General features: G+C 49.5%; 2 protein-coding genes across 4 annotated transcripts in view; one reads left to right on the top strand and one right to left on the bottom strand.

Annotated features, from left to right (window-relative positions):
- The window catches only part of Rab3GAP1 (RAB3 GTPase activating protein subunit 1), a 358,494-nt gene that overhangs the window by 122,438 nt on the left and 214,647 nt on the right, over positions 1-21,409 (bottom strand). The gene's annotated exons all lie outside the window — the stretch shown is intronic.
- LOC119176093 (uncharacterized) overlaps positions 1-21,409 on the top strand; it is a 57,300-nt gene that overhangs the window by 32,518 nt on the left and 3,373 nt on the right. The window contains exons 2-3 of the mRNA XM_037427223.2: positions 9,431-10,404; positions 16,715-16,981. Of these exons, the coding sequence (XP_037283120.2) occupies positions 9,504-10,404; positions 16,715-16,981 (1,168 nt within the window). The 5' untranslated portion in view covers positions 9,431-9,503. The remainder of the gene's footprint in view (positions 1-9,430; positions 10,405-16,714; positions 16,982-21,409) is intronic.

Genomic DNA, 21,409 nt, shown 5'->3' with positions numbered 1-21,409 from the left:
CAAACCTCCGGTGCTGCCAGGCTGGTGTGCGCACTATGGAAAGATAGTCAGGATTTGATAACACACGAGCGAAATGCCGATTAACATGAATACAGTACCGGCCCTAAAGCAGCGGTCATTAAACAAGGCTCCCGCAGACACAGATATCAGCTATATATCTCAACGCAAGTGAACCATACACGTTAATCCATGGGCTAACAGTCTACAGTCGGCCGACATCACTCTGATGCAGTAAAATGTCTGAACTTTGTTAAATGTACTTGTTCAAGCGAAACAACGCTTATAGTGATATAATATACCGGGTGTTCAAAGTTAAGCTTTATGAATTTTTTTTAAACTAGGCGCTCCAAGGCACGTGAGAACTACTTGTGTTAAGCGGCCAGGAGGACATAAAGTCGGATGACAATTTTCGCTGTCAGCAGCCCAATTAACTAAAATTTAATAATGAACTTTTTACTGGCAGCGGTAAGTTGGCATGTTTATATTGAAAAAAAAATGTAGGCAGTGGTGTTTGTACACAGTTTCAGTTGGAAGATTGTTTTCTAGCACACCTGCACTTCGAGATATCCAGCTCCAAAGTTTCTTTTTCGCATGATTACGCATGCAAGAGGGTGAAGGTCAGCGCAAAGCTCCTCCATAGAGTGACGCGTCTCTTGTGTGCGCTGTTTAGTTTGTGCAGAGGGTAAAAGCGTAGGCGTAGGTAATAACAGTAAGCCTTGCCCTCTAGGCCGTCAAAATAAAAAATCGAAGAACCCTTGCAATCAGTGTCGTAACACGCAACTGCAGAGCCTCTTACGATAGTGGCAGATACCATGCTAGGATATTGGTGCGAGCGGAGAATCTGGACGCCAGTGCGCATGAGTAATAATGACTAGAGAAGCGTGCGTGGTCGTTGCCTGGGCTACGCGAATAGCGTGACTGCTGATGTCCGAATACTGTAACTTTTATGAAAATCAAGAGCATCAACTTGATCAATATTAACTGAAATAGTTTTATCCCTCATAACGCATATTTTCTGCTGCTACATAAGCGTATTTAAGTCATGCACAAATCTCACCGAAACTCTTCCCGTCTCAAGACGTCAATGCCCCAAAAAGTGTTCAAAATGCCTGCCTTCGGCAGCAACGCAAAACATGAACCGATCTCGCGTCGACTCGATCAATCGGCGCACTACTTCTGCAGGAATACTCGCGCAGGCAGATGTTATTGTCCTTCATGTCATTAACATCGCTGGGTTCTGTTACGTAAACTCGATCTTCAACGTGGCCCCAAAAGAAAAAAGTCGGTCGGAGAAAGGTCAGGAGATCTTGGTGGCCAAAACACGGCTCCTGCGCGCCCAATCCACTGTAGTGGAAAACGTCTTTCCAACCAGTTCTTCGCTCTGGTAGAAAAATGTGGTGGCACTCCATCGTGCTGAAACCATACTTGGCGCGGGTCATTCAGGAAAAGACTGCAGACAAGGTCATCAATCACACCTAATATTTCTTCTGAGTACATCTTTCCGTTCAAGTTGTCCTCAATAAAGTGAGGTCCGATGATCCTGTCCCCGAGTATGCCGCTCCACACATTCACACTCCAGCGACCTTGATGTTTGTGCTGCCTCAGTCAGTGTGGGTTTTCTTGTGCCCGATAATGCATGGGCTTTGTGAAGATTAACACTTCCATTTCGGCAAAACCAAGCTTTATCAGTCCAAATTATTCGGTGCGAAAAATTATTTTCTTGACCAGTTTTGATGAGGCCCCAGTTGCAGAAGTGAACTCGCCGTTAAAAGTCCACCTCATTTAGGTCCTCGTGAAGGCAAACGTTATATGGATGGAACTTGTTCTTTCTCAGAACATTTGTAACTGTTCCGACGCTGCGACCGCACTGATCGGCAATCTGTCGGATGCTGAGCTCTGGAATCGAGGCTACGCACGTGACAACGTCGATTTCAAAGTCTTCATCAACGACTGCCTTCGTGGTCCGTCTTGGAAAGTGGACAGAGGCTGTTGTGCAAAAGCGTGGAAATAGGTTTATGAAAGTGGGCCTTGTTGGAAGGGGATGATGGGGTGACAAGACGCGTAAGGCTCCATTGATAACAAAGCATTGCCATTAATTTCAGCCATTGCAAGCACCACGTCTACTATTTTTTTTTTCGTAGAATACCTCACACCAGAAGCAGCCATATTAGCTCGAAGGGACTCCACATGGATTTCCTTAGTAGACCTTCAATGCAGAGATGCTACCGGAGGAACCATACTGCAAGACGGTCAAGCTAACGCGTTCACAAGAATATGTCTCCGTGTGAAACGGTCACGAAAAAACGCCGCGAAAATGGTATACTGTTATCGCGTTCATCAGGATCATGCTTAAGGTTCATGGCACACCGCGCTGTCACAATTTGATTTCTCCGGCCTAGAGGGAAAGGGTAATTGTTACCATGCCTACTCTTCCACCCTCTTCACGCACTAAACACCACACGCAACAGATTCGTCACTTTAGGGAGGAGCTTTGCGCGGACCCTCACCCGCTTGCATGCGTAATCATGCGAAAGACAAACTTTGTAACCAGATATTTCGGAGCACAGGCGTGCTAGAAAAAGATCTTCCAACTGAAACTGTGTACAAACACCATTGCCTACATTTTATTTTTCAATATAAACATGCCAACTGACCGCGGCCCGTAAAATGTTAATCATTAAATTTTAGTTGATTGGACTACTGACAGCGATAATTATCATCTAACTTTCCGTCCCCCTGGCCACTTAGCTTATTTGCACAAGTGGTTCTCACGTGCCTTCAAGCGCCTAATTAAAAAAAAAATATAAAGCTCAAATTTGAACACCCAGTGTATCTTTGCATAACGCACAAGCTCTATAACATGAAGCTGTAGATTCTTTAGTAGATAAGCAGTTAGACAGACTAGTCGCAATTATAAATAATAAAACATGACAACTAAAGCTGAATGACTAAATTTTGGTGCGCGAATCTCACGTGTCATGCTCATGAACAGGCAAGACCCGCTATAGTAGCATCGACTCGAACTGCTATATGCAACGTCGCCACGCAGATCCACTACAGGTGTCACTACAGCCAATCGAGGAACTTAGCGGCAGCCGTATGGCAGAAGAAGCCACAATTTCCTCGTATGAGAAATCGCAGCAAGCAAGCGCGCATCGCCGGCGATTGTCGAGGCTAAGAAACGCGGCAGCTGCCACTGTGTACGAGGCGTCATCATATAGGCGAGTCGACGCCGCCGACAATGGGTTGAGAAAGCGCGCCAGGTCACAAAGAGGGTCACAGCGAAAGGCCACACGCCGACCAGCGGTGCCTAAAAATAAGGCGGCAAAAGGGGGGGGGGGGACCCGCGCAAAAGGCGAGCCGCTGTGCAGCTTCTCTCTGGGGCGCATGATCATTCACATCGCCGGCTTGCTCCAGGAAGCAGGCCGCAGAGGAGCGTTCCAAGGCGGCGGAAGCGGAACGCCGCAGACGCCGGGATGACGCCTTCCGAATGCCGATCGGCGCGCGCGCTTCTCAAGGAGCAGGCACGACGGCGACCTTTTGAGCGGACCACGGGAGAGCGTGCACCATGAGAAAGTCAGAGGAGGAGGCGCTATAGGCCCCGTCCGCGAGTAAATATAGGGTGCCCTAACCGAACGTTAGCCAAGGCGCAGCACCTTTAATTTTAGTCAGCCAAATGTACATTAACTGCCTTTTTGGCGCAAAATAGGACAGATGACTAGGCACCACACACGTTTTCACACACACACACACACACACACACCAACTTCGTTTGTTTTATTAATACGTATAACTATAACGTTAACCTGGACACACCTCATAAAGCACTTCGTCGATAAACTTAGCTCTATTTTTGGGACGTAAAACCACAACGATTATCGTTATTCATAAGTTGACATAGGAGCACTGCGCATGTTTGAGCAACCGTCACACAAACAGGAGTAAAAAAAAAGCAAAAAGGCCAAATACAGCGGCGACGGCCGCCAAGAAAGCCTACCTGATGGTCCCTATAGAATCTGATAATGGATATTAGACATAAAGCTTTGTTATACAAGAAAACCTACCTGTTGGTCCCTAGAATCTGATAATGGATTAGACATCAAGCTTTTTTTATCTTAGCGCAACACGTAACCACGCGTTCAGCTCTCTGCATGATCCAGGACAGCAACCAAATTCTGCGCTGACGCTATACATTAAAATGATTCAAGCTTGCGTTATCACCGCCATTGTTTTCAAGACACAGATAGAAAGAAGGAAAGCGAGAAGGTATACGTAAAGACGGCCTCGCTCCACACGGGGGCGGCTAAAAATAGCGTGAACGCCGAGAAAACTGTGGAACCCACGAGATGGACCTCTGCAAAATCTTGGCGTCAATGGTTAACTATATCCACACCGGTAGTGTGCGTGCGTGCTGCGCGGCCAGAACGTATAAAGGCCTTAATGTCTTTCACAGCGGACATTTGTATACAGCCGACTCGGTAAACGGCCATGGAGTAGGGGCACGATGCTGTATATTTGCAAGATACGCGCCGAATCGGGACCATGCTGCTACAACGTTCAGCACATCACGCGTGCGAATCACTCGGCGGTCATAAGAAGTCACGTGTTCTATATATACCCGTGGACGCGCCGCACCAAAGCAACAACAGACCACTCGTTTCTGCAAATTACACAGGAGAGTATACTCGCTCGTGCTTCGCGAAGCACCGACAGCCACGCGCGCCACCTGTTATCCGCGTCTTCTGCTGGTTGTCGTGCGCCGTATACAGTGCTTACGGTATTGCAACTCGATTATTATTAAGATAAGTTCGTTCAGAAATGGCGGTCTGGTCGCATTGTGCTCTTCCGGCTTCTTTTTTTTTATCAAGTAAATGCCAGTCGCAGGATCGATAGTTGCGGCAAAAGGTCGAGCCGAACTTGATAAATTGCATGCAATTCTGGTTGAAGGCTCGAATTTGTAATTACAACTGCTGAAATTCGAGGCTGACAAGGTTATATTGCAAATTCAGCCATAAATAGGGGTGTTTTTCCTAGAAAAAAAAAAGACCACCAATTTCAAACATCCACATAGAGAGAGAGGTGCGAGCTATATATAACACAAAAAAAAAAACTTCGATTCTCACCGAATGTTCGTCTTCAACGCTGTATTTATACAGACTTACCCATATGGGTGAACGTTTTTTCCCGTGCTTTATAGTGGTGCATAACGCGAATATCGCTGTCGCTTCGCAAAGAAATAACTTTGAGCAACAGGTTTCTGGGAAAGTGTGAAAGTAAACGTAAAGACTACGATAACTTATTTCTGCGTGACGGAACAAAGGGAAAGTGAAGTGGTTATAAGTGCATGCAGGATCAGTTTATTTACTGTTTACGGCACAGCATCGACAACACCAGATGTCTGGAATAAAGTTTCAAGGCAATCAAAGCGCGAACGCAGAATATATCTTTCGATCACACGAGGTTCTACTGAGAAACATTACGCGCCGTCCCTCGGAAATCGTGGCTCGATTCGGAGAAAGTATGCGGTCACACGCCACGCTGCGGCACCCGGCCACGAGCGCATATTCTGACCGCGTTCGGCGGAACTCACCGCCGCAGCATCGCCCGAAACGAATCCCCCCAGCGTATACCCGTATACCACACAGGCAGGAACGGCTTCCTATAGCGTTCCGAATTCAACGGACAGTGAACGCGCGCATAGCTTTCGCTGGCACGATTTTCCTTCTCCCTTCCTTTCGAGCCACTAAGTAGTTCGCCGTTGAACTGTATGCATTCACCGTGGCCCGTGGCAGACACGGTTTGAACCTGTTTTTCTCCTATAGACTGAGCTACATTCTTTTTTTTTTTCTACACGCACACCCCAACTATAGGGACGACAATAGCACGGTGATCCATTTCGAGGCCTCAAAAAAAAAAAGGGGGGGGGGAAGCGTCTACCTGCAGGGTCAGAGGTCACCGGTCGACGGCGTCCAAGGCGGCTGCCCGCGTAGCGGGCTGTTCCTTTGTGCCAGCGGAGAAGTGGCCACTGATACACTTTGGGTGAACGCGAGGCAGTCAAGCAAGAGATGCGGCTCCACACGACGATGCACAAACCTGCGGCTCGCTATAGAAGACGACGAGCGCTGCAGAAAGCTTGAAGTTGAGACGGTAGCCCAGCAAAGAAAACGTAATTTCACGAAATCAACCGTATACAGTATTGAGCGTTAAACGCTTCAGCATCGCTCGAGAGACGGCGCTAAAAGGCAACCGACCGCACTCGAGAAACAACAGAGAAACGAACAGGAACCCGCTGGCCGTCGTCTTGCGGCGGTGTCGTCCCAATTATTGCGCATTCAGCCGACCGAATTTCAGCGACCCAAAACAAAAGCGCTATCCACAGCATCACGTGTGCCGCAGTGCTATAGTGTCGAGGTTGCCGCGAAATTACATAGTATGCGCTCGTCTTTTACGCGTGCTCTGCTCTTGGTTCCAAATCGCTTGTTTGCTCCATCAGTGATTAGTGTGACCGAATGGCGTGCTTATGCGTTTGTGTTTACCCTCAGGGTACACTGACGTGCACATAACATATGGGAGAATGTTTATCGGGACAACTGCGAGGGGTGTGGAAGCGAAAAATACGACTTAAATTATAAATGTACAGCGATGATTGATATGTATGGCTTAATGTCCCAAAAGCACTATATGATTATGAGAGACGCCGTCGACCATTTGGGCTTCTTTAACGTGCACCCAAATCTGAGCACACGGACCTATAGCAATTCCGCCTCCATCGAAAATGCAGCCACCACAACCGGGATTCGATCCCGGTTGTGGTGGTTCGGCGAATGACCAGCGAATGACTCGGCGAATACTCGGCGAATGACCTGCGGGTCATTCGCCGAGTATATTCCTTAGCCACTAGACCACCACGACAGAACTGCAAGTGAACAGCTAACATGCTGATATGAATGCCGGCAGTAACAACAACAATAAATAAATAAATAAATAAATAAATAAACAGGAAACACCTGTGCATGCGGGATTCAAGAGCAAATAAATCGAAGTGACAGAAACACCACACTAAAGCACTTAAACTATAAAAACTTCCAATGTATTACGATTACGAGCACCGCTAAGGTGTAGAATATGTACATTTACACTATCTGATGACCAAATTACCGGCAAGCATTCTTGACTCGCCACATGATGCATAACTACGCCGCACCATTAAGGGAGAGTGAGGAGAACAGCACATCACGCCGCAACTTCCAATTGCCACACAGACATAATAAGCAGCAGACGTGTAAGATCGGTTTCGAAGAAAAGCTATGAAACGGGCGATAATCCCTTGTGTACAGCGTCTCATTGCCTTAATACAATTAGGCTGGTATCCACACGTTTTCTTCATGAAATAGTTAAAATGAACAAAAAGAAATGTATTCAGGCAATTTTAGCTATTTGAAATTCGCCCCTGAATTAGGTAAGGAAAGAGATAGCCGGCTTACATGACACACGGTCGAAAAGCGTCCGCACGTTTCCGCCAATGCGCACTGATAAGGAAATAAGAACGCATGTGCGAAAACGTATCAGATTATTACTCTTTATTTTTGTGCATGAATGTTTAACGTATAGTTTTAAATTTACAAATCCCGTTCATCAGAACGAAGCGAACCACTTGCTATACATAACAATGCACCGAGTGTTATCTAGACTTGTGCTATGTTGTAAATGCGTTCAGAAAGCCCAAGTGTGCACGAGGAGCAAGGCTATCTATAGAAAGCATGAAGGTGCTTATATGCACACCGTCAAGCGGTCCGAAGAGACGCCCTCCGGTCGCTCCCATTGTGTGCAGACGCCAACGCGTAGCGCTCACTTTCAGCCGACGATTCGTTCAAAGGATGCCTGGTCGCATAGTGGACATCGCGTATGCTGCTCCACGTGTGGGTCGAGAGGCGCCCCGAGTGAACGGCACGGCGCTACAGGAAGCTGCAACGCACCCACTCGAAGCTATTCTGGTCAAATGCGGCACCACGTATTCTCTCGCGCTGTGGGAACTTGCTGCGCATAATGAGTTAGGCAGTGTTGCGCGTCGTGGCGACCGCAGTCTGCGGGTAGCGGGGCCGGACGCCGTCGCTCCGTCGAGCCAAGGACTATAGGGGAGAGCTTTGAGCAAACTTAACGGATTTATTTACATCTATACAGTCAGTTGTCGAGACGAAGACAGAAGAGAAGAGAGTTGGGCGAGGCGCTGCACGCCCTTTTTGTTGACCCCCGTTCCCTAGGTCCCTAGGTTGGGGAACACTACACAAAACAATGCGGACCAATGGTGATGTGGAAGTTCCTCTCAGTGAAGTACCGCCCGTCATGTATGTTCATAGAGGCACAGCACTGGCTTGCACATACACACACACCCTTGCCACTAGTCGCAGCGCTGCCGTAGAACAGGGAGGGTGGGAGCGGAAGACGCACGGGTGCCTCGACCCCTTTGGTGCCGGCCTCGTCCTGCGTTCCCACGGGAAGATCCTAGCGCGCCTTTTCGAGAGGTGCCAGGTTCGAGGAATCCGCTGGGGAGAGCCCTTTGACCAGCGCCGTCGTCGTCTGCCGGTTAACGCGGTAACGATGCGTGGCCCAGGCGGGAGATAGAGCGGCGGCTCCATAACCCTCTTTGGCAACATTCCACACAGTTGGCGCCGCTGTCAATCAGTGGGCGCCGTCTCGTGTAGTCGGCCCCTGTTGCTTCCTCTGTCCAGCCGTGGCGAGACTGTCCTTTTGGCACTAATCCGGCGTGGCGAATGACCCGCTGGGTCAAGGCATAGCTTGATCGCTACAGCAGGTATAGCAATACGCGCACCGCGCAAATACGACAGCGTGATCGCGGATGTGGAATATTTTGGAGAAAAAAATATGCTAGTGTAGCTTTTTTTACGTAAAAAGGTAAAAAAAAAAACGTGACCCGAAGCGACCAAGAAAAGGCACTTGTATTCACCAGCAGTGTCTTGTGATCACGCCTGCTGATTGCAGTTAGAGACGGTACATGCAGGCACGAGCGTCCATAACATATATAAAGAAAATGTTCCTAGTTCAATCCTATAATCCCTACCCCCACCAAGTAAGCATCTTTCCTTGTTTCTTTCTTTATTGTTAATGCACCGTGACGGCTTAGCAGCTATACGGGGTCACGCTATAAGCACAAGGGCGCGCGCTATAAGCACAAGGGCGCGGGTTTTGATGGAGGCAAATTGCAAGAATATCCACGCATTTAGAGAAACCAAGGTGATACAGTGAACACTGATACATACGATCTGGAGGCCCGCACTACGGCTCGTCTCACAGTCGTATCGTATAGTTTCACCCTGCAGCTCCCGAATTCGCTAGTTAAGCAACGTTAGATAGCCCCACCAATCGGCAAGTGTGGCTAATGATCGTGCCTTTTTTTCTTGTATGTGCGCAGAATCGGCTAAAATGGTGGCCTTGAGGCGGGCCGAGGAGAGCCGTGATTCCGGCGGCATCGGGCTAAAGTCAGCATGGAGACTCGGTGGCCACGCGGCACCACTTTCGTCCACTCGCTACTGCTACTGCTGGCGGTGGCGACACCCAGCGGCCGGACGCAACTGGCAGAGCTGCCGGCGCTCGGCTGCAGCTACGACCACGGCCAGCAGGCGCTGCTGTGTTCGAACACCACGCTGGACAAGGTGCTCACGTCGCTGCGAATCTTCGGCACTTTCCTGAACCAGACGCTGCAGCCGCGCAGCCTGGCCATCTGGGACAGCCAGCTGCCGCAGCTGCCCTTCTTCCTGGGACAGTTCAACCGCTCGCTGCACACGCTGCGCCTGGTGCGATGCCACACGCAGCACATCTTCCCGGACGCGTTCGCCGGCCTCGAGCAGCGGCTCACGACGCTCGACCTGTCCGAGAACTCGCTCTACTCAGTGCCGTACGCGCTCGGCACGCTGCGCAGTCTCGAAGTGCTCAACCTGTCCCGGAACTCGATCGCGGTGCTTCGGCCGGGACCCGTGTTCTCGCGCATGCGGGCGCTTCGCGTACTCGACCTCTCGGGGAACCTGCTCGGCGTGGACCCGCAGTTCGTGACGGGAGCCAAAGCGGCGGAGGGAGACCACGCCGAGCTGTCCATGAAGCTGGCCGAAAACCTGACGGCGCAGGACTTCGACGTGGCGCCGCTGGCCGGCAGCCTGGAGCGGCTGCTGCTGGGCGCAAACCGGCTGGCCACAGTGCCCGAGCAGCTGCACCGTCAGCTGTTCGCTCGCCTCCGGGAGCTCGACTTGAGTGACAACGCGCTCACCACGCTGCCAAACTTCGGCGCCGCGCTTACGCCAAACCTGGCCGACTTCAGCGCGCGAAACAACCAGCTCGAAACGGTGCCTTTTTACAGCATCCCGCCGGCAGAAACCAACGTGGACTTGACAGGTACGAGATCTACCGAATTTTCCCGATTTGTTGCAGATCAGTGCACGTTTGAAAGTTTCGATATTCCTTTCAATGTCGCATTGTTTAAACGAGATGCTTATACCTTTAGCTAGCGCTGTATAATATACGCTTAAACGTGAGGCGTTGGCAATATACTGTATAATTCACGCGCAGCTAAGTACGGCTTTCGAATTATTCCGTAGTTCACGCACTTCGAGGATTTTAGTGGGACGCTGCACATTTCTTTTAACCCAGCTCCATTTTTTCCACTCGCAAGCATGCACTCGATCACTCGCACTTTGGTTGCCTTTTTTTTTTCGACGTATGATCCGAACCAAAAGGAAAGCAATTGTATACCAGAGTGTTGATACGAACTAAAGGGCGTTAAGCTGTAATGCGATGATACGCTATATACGTAAGATGAACATGACGAATATACTTAGAGACCGACAAACGTATACGTGCAACACCCAGCTCCGCCGCGGTGGTCTAGTGGCTAAGGTACTCGGCTGCTGACCCGCAGGTCGCGGGATCGAATCCCGGCTGCGGCTGCTGCATTTCCGATGGAGGCGGAAATGTTGTAGGCCCGTGTGCTCGGATTTGGGTGCACGTTAAAGAACCCCCAGGTGGTCGAAATTTCCGGAGCCCTCCACTACGGCGTCTCTGGTAATCATACGGTGGTTTTGAAACGTTAAACCCCACATATCAATAATTATGTGCAACACCCAATCTGCACAAAGAGTAACACATAGTCCGAAAAGCAGGCCATTGAAGGGTCATTTTAAAATGCTATGCTGTCGTGCAGATCACAGGCGTACGTGAGGCAAAAATGGCTTATACATAATGAAGCGAACACTACATGCTTTTTATTATCACATGGTGTATAAAAAACTATTTTGTAACCTTGAAGAATGAGCAAAGAAAGTATATATAAAAACATACATAATTATGGTTTTAATAACAAACCAATAAAAATGGACAAAGTCTTATGTTTCACTTTTCTACAGAATTCTAAGCACTAAGATTGATTTATATGTGGGGGTTAACGCCTATGCACTAAGGGCGATAGTTTGCTCAGTCTGGGTATGGTATGAATAACTTTATTCTGGTCCTGAGAATCAGTTTAAGACTACAAACAATCAATTCTGCGGGCCTTCCCACAAGCCCTGCGCTCCAACTCGCCTCAATACATGCACATAGCGATAGATACACTGCGCCGTCTCGTCAGTGACCGGCGCACAGCAGCCACACAAGTCATCTGCATCGCTTGCGTCTTTCGATATATTCTACATAGCCTTCAACTCACTGAAATCAGACGCACGAGGACACACCAAGACAGAGCCTAGAGAAATCGATATACCTCATGCTAGACGTGTTATGCTAAGTGATGCTGTTGTCCCATCTCTTTCTATACGCCTCCCATGAATACCTGTACATGCAACGTTGTCAGCCAACAATTTAATGTCCCTTTTCGATCCAGTACACTCTATTACGCAAGGACAGTCAACGGAATAGAGGTAGAGAATTCAAGGAAGGCAAAGGAACACACGTGGCAGCAGCGCAAAACACCAGAAGACATAGCTGGATGATGTCTAACAAACTGGGGTGCTGTCATCACCCGTAAATGAGGCACGCAATACGGAGAGTCTGCTAAACGACACTTGGCACACAGGGTTTTATCCGAATCACGGAAGCTAAAAAAAAAAAAGGTATAGGACAGGTGCTTGCATGAGCGCTATTTATTGAGAACCTTGGCATCGTTGCGATTCTCTTGTAAGACTCTAGACACGCGTGCGGGAAGCCCATTAAGGCTGCGCGAAGTGGGCTCGCCGGGCTTCCCATCAGTGCTGGCGAAGACAGCGGAGGAGGAAGGCCGAGAGGAAGACGCCCTGCAGGAAAGCCCGACGGGAAGTGAGCCGGCGGTTGCGCACAAAGCGCGCGGTTAGCCATATACGGGAGGGCGCAGCCTTCACCCGAAAGCGAGCTGCCTTTGTATCGCGGACGCCGATGGCTCGGAAAGCTTGACAGAGAGCAAGGACCCTGAGTGATGAGACGCGCGGCTTCGCAGACAGGCGGGCATCAAATGCAATTGCCGCGCAGCATATCTGCATGCGCTAACGAATTGCGCGCGCATCAAAGGGCCGGCCCAACGTGGTGGAGGCGCTTCGCGGAGGAGGAGACCGCTCCTCAGGGCGAGCGCGCGTCCTGCCAGGCGCCGTGCAGCGCTTCCAGAATCGACGCGACAAAAGTGATGGACGCCTGAGGCTCTGCTGTTTTGCAGCTTGTCTGCGCTCCGGTTCCCAGAGACACGGCCGCTCGATCTTCCCAAAGGGGCAGATCGAGCGGCCGCGCCAGAGACATCTGTAACAGCAGGCCACAACAGCCGGCGAAGCTGCACTCGAAAACTTTTTCGCAGGTTCAGTATATCAATACCGCGTGAGATATGACCTTGGATGTTAACGCATCACGACTTCGTGGAGACCATTCAGCTGACACACTGCGTTTTTCACTTATCGCTTTAATTATATGCATCCTATCACCGCGAGGCATGGTTCGACTACAGCATTCATCAAAGCCACTGGCCTGATGGAAAAAAAGAAAGAGCGTAGACGATACATCGCGGCGAAATTACAATCCGCGTACCAGTTACGCAACAGCGCCCGCTGTGGTGCGCGGCAGGAGCGAGCGAAGCTAGGCGGCGCATACGTGCGCTCACAGCAGCGGCGGGTCGCCGTGCTCAAAGGACGCATCCCCGCGCTTTGTTCGCTTCGCCGCGAGACGCAAAAGGCAAAAGTGACCCGCTTCGGTCTGCCCGACTCGATGAACATCCACTCGCATCAACGGCGGTCACTGTGCTCCAACAGACAACGGCCGCCGCCCAATGGTGGCGACCACGACTTGCCACTGCCGGCTGAGGGCCGAGCGAGATTCAGCGAAAATTGCCAGCACCCGCATGGAGTGCCCGATATGCCCATTTTCTCGGCGACGCCGGAGAAAAGAACGAAAGTATACGTAGAGTGCAAAGGCCTCTAACAACCGCGTCTGCAATTGCTGCATCGCAACAGCGCTAGCCGCAGCAGCAGTCTACCAGTCCTGTCCAGGAGAGCGGGGAGGCGCCGGCGAGAAGCAGGCCAGGGGCATCGCTGACGCTTCGTACAGGCGAGACCGCCGCCAAAAAACGACAGCCTCCTTCAGGCAAAACGTGTCACGAACACAAAGAACGCGACGGTGGCGGCACTACGCGAGTGAGTGCTATTACGTCGGCACACGTCCGCGCACAGCCTAGCAGCTGAGTGTGGCTCGACCTCCTCAGCCATCTTCAGGGAGCCGAAAAGCGACTGGGAATGGGAAGGCCTTCTCCCACTACAGACAGTGCTTTATTATTATTTTTTGGTTTGTATCCTTTTCGTTCACCCAGGCAACGAGCGAGCGGCACTGCTGGGAGTAGAAAAGTCATCAACCACTGGGTTATTGGAAAAGCCGGTGAATGTATGAAAGAGACAAGTGCAGCTGCAAAGAGAAAGAAGAATACAACATGCGAAGATAGTTTGATGGTCGTAGTAAAAAATATATAAAGAAAAAATAGACTAGTAGTCCGCGACGCAGCTCTCCTGAACAAACATGTACAAAGATGTCAATAGAACGGGGGGGGGGGGGATAAATGTGTTCCAGCTCATTACAAGGACAGTATAAAGCAAAATCACTTTTGCAGGTAGCATTTTCTTTAATGTAGCGTAGATGCCGGCTCTTAGTAGTTTAGACCAGTAAATGACAATGATAAAAAAAACAATGTCTTCATGAACAAAATCCTCCTATACCTATTTATTAGCCGCATGCACTTTATTACGGAACTATCATATCAAGTAAACAACAAAAAAAGGGGGGGGGGGTGCGGAGTCCAAAAATAAAGCGTCACAATCATGGAATGTGGAACAGAGTGTAAATGTAGAGGAGGCTTCAAATGGCATACATGCATTTACCCATATCAATTTTTGATTCATCGGGCTTTAGGCGTTGAAATCACTATATTCATGAGGCAAGCCATGTTGTGGAAGTCCGGCTTAATTCTGACCACCTTGAGTTCTTTGCAGTGCACCTATACTTAGATAACAAGGGTGTTCTTGCCATTGACCCCTATCGAAACACGGCTCCCATGACCGGGAATCGAACCCGCGCTCTCGAGCTCAGCAGTGTTACACCTACCTGCTAAGCTACCGCAGCGGGTCTACGTATCAAGAAGGACACTTCAACGTCTATCGCTCAATTAAACACCAACGCCCGGTCACTCTAGCACACGCGCACTCACCTTGAAGGAGCCTTTCCCGCCGCTTTGCAAAGCTCTGATCAGAAGTTGCTTATTTACAGTCGCAAAAATATATTCGCTCTCAATCGTTGAGATACGTAATTCACACGAACATACAATAATTGTACGCCCTTGTGAATGTACAGAACTGGTCTAAGGTTCCCAGGCCACTGTCCCATGTATTTCCATGGCAGCGTGGCCTGTGAACTTTTGACTTCCTCTCTACCATACAATACAAATATGCAATACCTTTATATTTTCGCGCAGGACGACCAACGTATAACGCCGACTCAACGTTCACACGCCGGACACGTTTGGTTGCACGAAGTGCCCTTCCAACAAGATGTTTCAAGCGAACGCGTCATCGGTGCTCAATGTTGTCATTATCATGATGATTATTAGCAGCTGAGGCTTTTTTTACAGCGAACGACAACCTTCTAGCTAATTGTGCGATTCCAGGAAAATCGCACAGTTTGGATTTTCCATAATGATACCATTGGTTGAAGAAATGCCAACGTACATAGGCGAACGGGTGTCGTCGACCTTCGCGGGCGGTGGTCCCGCAGAACATATAGGAGCAGTCGGGCGGTTTGCATACAGACCGTGTCCGATCGAGCCGCACGAAGAGCCGGCATCTTCCCGTTTGTGTAGTACGGTGCCAATTTGTCTTCGGAAGCCTGTCACGGAAGACGTGGCTTTTTTTCGAAACCCTACATCGTAAGGAAGACGGGGAAACAAGAGCCGTCCCCGAGGACGCACGCTCGAGTCCGACAGCGCAGGCTGCATTGCGCAACTACTTTAACCTGCTTTTCTTCCCCGAGCAGCGCTGCCACAGGTACGGCCACAGCAGCAGGCGGGCCTTTGTTTATTTTTTTCTTTTTGGCTTCGCAACCGGTTTGTGCGACAAACTACACGCTACATTACAAAGGACCGGGTGCGTGCTTTCTTCAGCCAAGAAGCAAACACGCGGGCCGAGCACGCCCTGAATGCGCCCACTGCGAGAGAGCCGCGGCAAACAACAGTTTTTTATTTGCATCCCTTTCCTCTTTGGAATTATTCTGTACTTATCTCTCTCTCTCTTGCTTAAGCCCTTGACTGCGCCACCACCCGCAAGGCTCGCTATACGGTTTTATAACGTTTAAAAGCAGCCTAAATAATGTCCAGTACATATGTCCTTTTACCTAGCTATGCAGTAAGACCCGGTTGATGTGTCTGTACCAGAATAAGTTTACTTGCAAAAAATACAGCAGTATTACCGTTCTTGAACTTCCTTATTATACGGAATGCGGAAAAACACCGCCTCAAATCTGGGCGACAGTTAGACGAAGTGTTCCGGAGTTTTTCCGTTTACGATATGCTGCCTATTCGCCAACTACGAAGTGTACCTTTGGGCGAACGGGAGATACGATTCTGAAGCAACCTCCGAACGTAGTGAGAGCATGAGCGGAAAGAGAGACATGCACACAAACAAACATAAAGGGTGGGCTTGCAGTCAGCTCCAATGACTATGCGCTGTCGTTGAAGACAACGACTAACAAGTGTAAACACATGGCTTCGCACTGCCGCACTTTCAGGGAGTCGCGCCTGTCGCACGTGTGTGTTGTGGAAAAGTGTACGCATAGTGCTCTCGTTCGGCCTTCTTTCGCTGTTACTGAGAGGCGTCTCGTTGTGCATTCCTTTCAGAGTTTTCAAGAGGGAGCCTTGACCTCATTTTATGACCAACAGCGCTCTGTTCACTTTCCACGTAAACACATTTCATTTCCACAAACGATTGGAAACCTAAATATGCGTTCACAGCCAAGCTTCCGCTTTAGACACGAGTAACGAATATGCGAATATCTTCGTCAATAGTTACGGAATCATCCCTGTCAGTCGGTTACGGAACAAATATGAATTAGGTCGGCATAAAAATTAAAAAAAATGCAACGATCAGCATATATGTTATTCACGATTGCACGTGTTCCTTTCGACACCAGTGTTGTGAGGGAAAATGTGCTCGCACTGCAGGCAACCCGTTGCGGTGCGACTGCGGGGCGCTGTGGCTGCGGGAGCTGCAGTCTGAGCCGGCGCCTCGCGTGCGGCTGCCGCCGTGCGCCAGTCCTGAAGGATACCGGGGCCGCTCCCTGAGCTCCATCACGCCCGAGGCGCTCTGCCCGCACGGAAACCTGACGCGCCTGTACGGGTACCGCCTGCGGGGATTCAGCGAACACTCGCTGCTCGCGCTCACCGGCCTAGAGACCAGCCTCACCGTCACCTGGAGCGTCGCCAACAAAGGTACGTGCAGGTGCAGAACATCAAGATTCGCGACGAGATCACAGCTTGCGAGAGTTTGAAGTGACACGTGCACGACTTCCATACCTAACAGGCATTGGGAAACAATTGAGGTACACGCAGTAATCGACGATTCTGCAGGAGAGCCATTACCCCCTCTCCGCTCTTTTTTTTTCTTCGAAAAACATAGCTATTCATGAACGTTGAATCCACTTACAGAATATCCATAAAATGATGATGAAAAAAAAATGACATGCGGCGTGGCGGTCGGAAACGAGAAATCGACGTGTCGCATGCTACATGTCGGTGACGACAAAATCGAGCAGCATTTTTAACGCTGCCAGTCGAGCGCTTTTACCAAGCTTTGTTCAATTACGATGCGCAGAGACGAGCTCCGACCAACCTGGCGTGGTCTTTCAGGCTTATATTCCTCGTTATTATTTTTTTTTCGTACATATAAGAAATGGCGAATCAGGCGTGGTGTCTTTTTCTGTTCTTGTTTCATGCAGTTTTCGCGCAAATTTTTATAAACCAATCTAGAAACACCTCAAGGCGGTTCTATAGTTTGTTTATTACGGGGGTGTTGTCGGCTTGAGAAGGTTCAATGCTGGTTTCCATCGACATTAGGATTACATATAGGCGGGTGACATCGCAGCAAATTTGTCTAGGATTCCCGCTCGGCACAGTAATCAAGCAGGTAATGGCAGTCAGTACCCGTGAAGTCGCAAACGCTCAGGTTCTGGTTTTAATTTCGTCAAGATGATCCAACGCTTTCATGACACGACACTTCACTTCGGAGAGTGAACTTCATTACGCAAGCTGTCCAGTACACTTCGTATACCGCTGAAGTACCTCGCTCGTCGCCTCAGCGTCGACGCACACATACACCGATGCCTTCCTTGAGATGCGGCAAGGGCACCAACCACGTGACAACAAAAGCAGAGACTTTGGGGACGACGCTCTCTCTCTTTCTCTGTGTGTGTGTGTGTGTGTGCGTGTGCGTGTGTGTGTGTGTGTGTGTGTGTGTGTGTGTGTGTGTTGCCTTTCCTAAAATGGCAGTCGCGCGCGCCACGGAGTCTGAAGGCTCACCAAGTCCGGAGCGTGGAAAGCGGTTCGGCTCATTGCAGTGCAGGCGGTACGCCGTGCTTCCAACCGGGCTGCAGAAATTAGGCGCCTTCTTCTAACCACTACCCTCCATTGCAGTGCATTTCACCTTCTGTAAGGCACCGAAGAACGCAAGAGCTGTCGAGCAAATGCGCCGTGACTTCGTTTCTTTCTCTCCGCGTCATTCTAACGCTGTAGTGAGGTCAACGATTTGCCTTCACGCTTCGGGTCGGACATTGGGCACTGACGAAAAACGGAAACGTTCGGTTTCCGCAATGCTGTACTGAAAGTATATGGCAAGCGTACGCCTCAGGTAAGCTTGGGCGTGAAATGAACTATAAGGCACTAGTACTTTAGCAATTTTCTGTCTCGATGAACACCTTACGTACGTAGCCCGTCTTTTACACTTCGCTAAAATGTTCGATTTCTGGAACGCTTCCACACGCAAACGTGCGCATAAAATTTAAGAGAACACAGTTCTTAGCCATGCAAGTTGCTAACAGGGAAAGTCGCGACAGGTGGAACCAAGGGTGTAGACTATAGGACGGAAAAGCAGCAAACGTTCAAAGTTGATTCAACCTCCATAGACAGCGGTGACCAGAAGGTCTCGATGGGAGGCCAGCAGGGACGGCCAGGATGCGGCGTCGCAGAACGTATACCGAGAGCGCAGTTTGTATACGATTCTGCGCACATTAATCAGCGACGGCAGCCTTCACGCCGCCTGCGGTGCCAAGAGGAGCCGTGGCAATTACGCACCGCCGGCCTAGGGCCTCTATAGCAGTCGCCAGCATGCTAAGTGGGCCAAGACAATGCAGAGCGCTGCGCACCGGCTCCCCACCCCTGGGCCAAGGGCGCTCTCATTAGAGGGCGGGCGGATTCGAGGAGAGCGCGCCTGCGCGGTTTTGTCATCCTCGCAGCAGGAAAAAAAAAAAAAAAAACTCTCCGTGCGCGCATCCCTTACGTGAACGCCTAGAGGCCTTGCCGATCAATCAAGTGCACCGCGGAGGCACGATCAGTCGATCACTAAAGGCCTGCACAATGTGCAGAATCTGCCTCAGGCAAAGGTAAAAAAAAACCTGACTTCTTACCACAGAGCCTTGAAAACACTTTGTGCTTCTCGCACTAACGCGATCTGCCTGCAGGCGGAGCGTGCCAGAGAAAGGTCTGTAGTCACCAAGCTCAGTTACGCGAGACTACGGGAATTATTCTGAGCAAAGGAATTTACAAAGGGTAGCAACACTGTGTCAGCAATGTAACAACTCCACTCCTCTCGATTCCGAAGCACACATAAACTTAAGAAGCATGTGAACTTGACCTTGTTGGTACACATTCATATAGGAAAGGAAATAGCGCGTTATGGCGAAATACGTAAAAACACAGGACTAGCGCGCCTATAGCGCTAGTACTGTGTCATCTGTCATGTCCTCCTTGTTTTTGCACTTTTTTTTACTAGGAATGTAAACACACATCAACACCATCTATGCAACGCATATACAATGGGAACGAAATCAATAATAACCTGAGCCTGCACAGGTACACTTTCTCTCTCCTCCTTGGTCTGGTACATCCCAAGCGTAACAGTCATACGTCGAGGCCCTCAATAGTTCCTGACGTATGATTTTTTTTTCTTACGAAGTGAAATAGCAGTCGGCTACTGTATTTTACAGCGGCAAAACGGCGCTTCGATCAGGTATAGTTATTACACGCCCAAAAGGAACAACCACTTCCATCGAGAACGAAGTTGAACGCGGAACAATGGCTCACGCCACTCGTGAGCGAACGCAAGAGCGGCGATCAATCACTGCCTCTAAAGAGATCCGTATATACTGCAAATAGTGATCACGCAATCTTTTCAAAGGTCAACCGCGTGCAGAGGCAATCGGCCCTATTGAAAGCTCTGTGTAACGGGCAGGCTGTTTTCTCCAGGAAGTGCCCAGCTTCTAAACGGAACTTCTACTGTTATGGTGCGGGTAACATAAAAAAAAAAAGACGAGAGAATCTATAGAATTTACGCTGTTTGGTTTTCGTCGCTTGCGTAGTAGTGCACGTACAAACTAAAAATAAACAAACCATGCAGCCGCTTGCGTAATAGTGCGCGTACAAACTAAAAATAAACAAACCATGCAGTCAAAGATACTGACACCGTATACTGCCGAAACAGCTCACGCCATGCTGCCAACAGTGACGAGACTTGATTTAAATATGCACAAGACCAAAGCGTCCCATATTACTAAAACGAACAGACGATAAAACCAAGGAGAGTATAAAGCATGCTATTTGTATAGTAACTATGATGCAAATGTGATGAAAGTAAAGAGGACGAAAAAAAAAAGGATAACTGACCGCTGGCAGGGAGCGCACGTGCGACCTTCGAATATATATTATATATACCCTATAAAGTGGACGGGGTTTGACCACCGCTGGGTAGAGCACCGGATGCGCACTTGAAGGTCGCAGAGTAAATACGCGATCCCTTTAGGTAGCAGAGTTGCGCCACTGCTTTCAGGGCGCCGCTCGCTCCACCTGCAGGAGTTCCGCGCCCATTACAGGTAGTGTACATGCTACATTTAGGTATAGCATATATGCTTTCGTAGGGAGCATATACAGTAACTGTAGCGCCCATATTCGCCGAGCGCCATCACGTGGTCATACGTGGTTAATTTACAGTGCGGAGAAGCCAACACTATACGCAGGCGACCATGATGCGTCGCAGATTCCGGGCAGATCAAGCGTGGTTGACATCGGCTGTTCTTGTTATTCTCGCCACGCTCCTTCGGTACTGTCGCCATGTTGCCTGTTGGGCACGAGAAATGTGGCACCAAGTGCATGTTGCGTTGAATTGTACTACGTACAGCCCATTGTGATTAGACGCGGGTGCAGCGGGCGTTGCCACAGACAGAAAGATTAGTGTTCAGTGAGAAAGGAATAAACGCTTGGCTTCTTTTTATATACCCACAACACAGCAAAACTTGCTTTATTTGTATAACCCACAGATGCAGTGACCTACAGATGCAGATGCGCTCATGCTGTGTGCCTCTTCTTTGCTTTGTGTCTGTGTTTACCCCCGCGCTCCCAGTTCGCTGAACCATCATGAATTACCAACTAGCCCATCTTTCCATCCTATTGCAGTGAATACGTTATACATGCACAGTTGGTCAGCATGTGTCGGCTGCATACGTGCAAATTGGTCTGATGTAGTGAAGCACCATTCGAATCGGCAAGGTGTTGCAGCTAGCGTGTGAACTTAATGCAGCTTTCAAACCTTAAGCGACAGGGCTGAACAACGACTCACATCAGCAGTCGTGAGCTGAGATTGTAATACGAGTG

This window comes from Rhipicephalus microplus, chromosome X (assembly GCF_043290135.1).
Source record: "Rhipicephalus microplus isolate Deutch F79 chromosome X, USDA_Rmic, whole genome shotgun sequence".
In the NCBI taxonomy this organism is placed as follows: Eukaryota; Metazoa; Arthropoda; class Arachnida; order Ixodida; family Ixodidae; genus Rhipicephalus; species Rhipicephalus microplus.
Note: the sequence above shows the minus strand (reverse complement) of the source record. Positions and strands in the feature narration are given on the sequence as shown.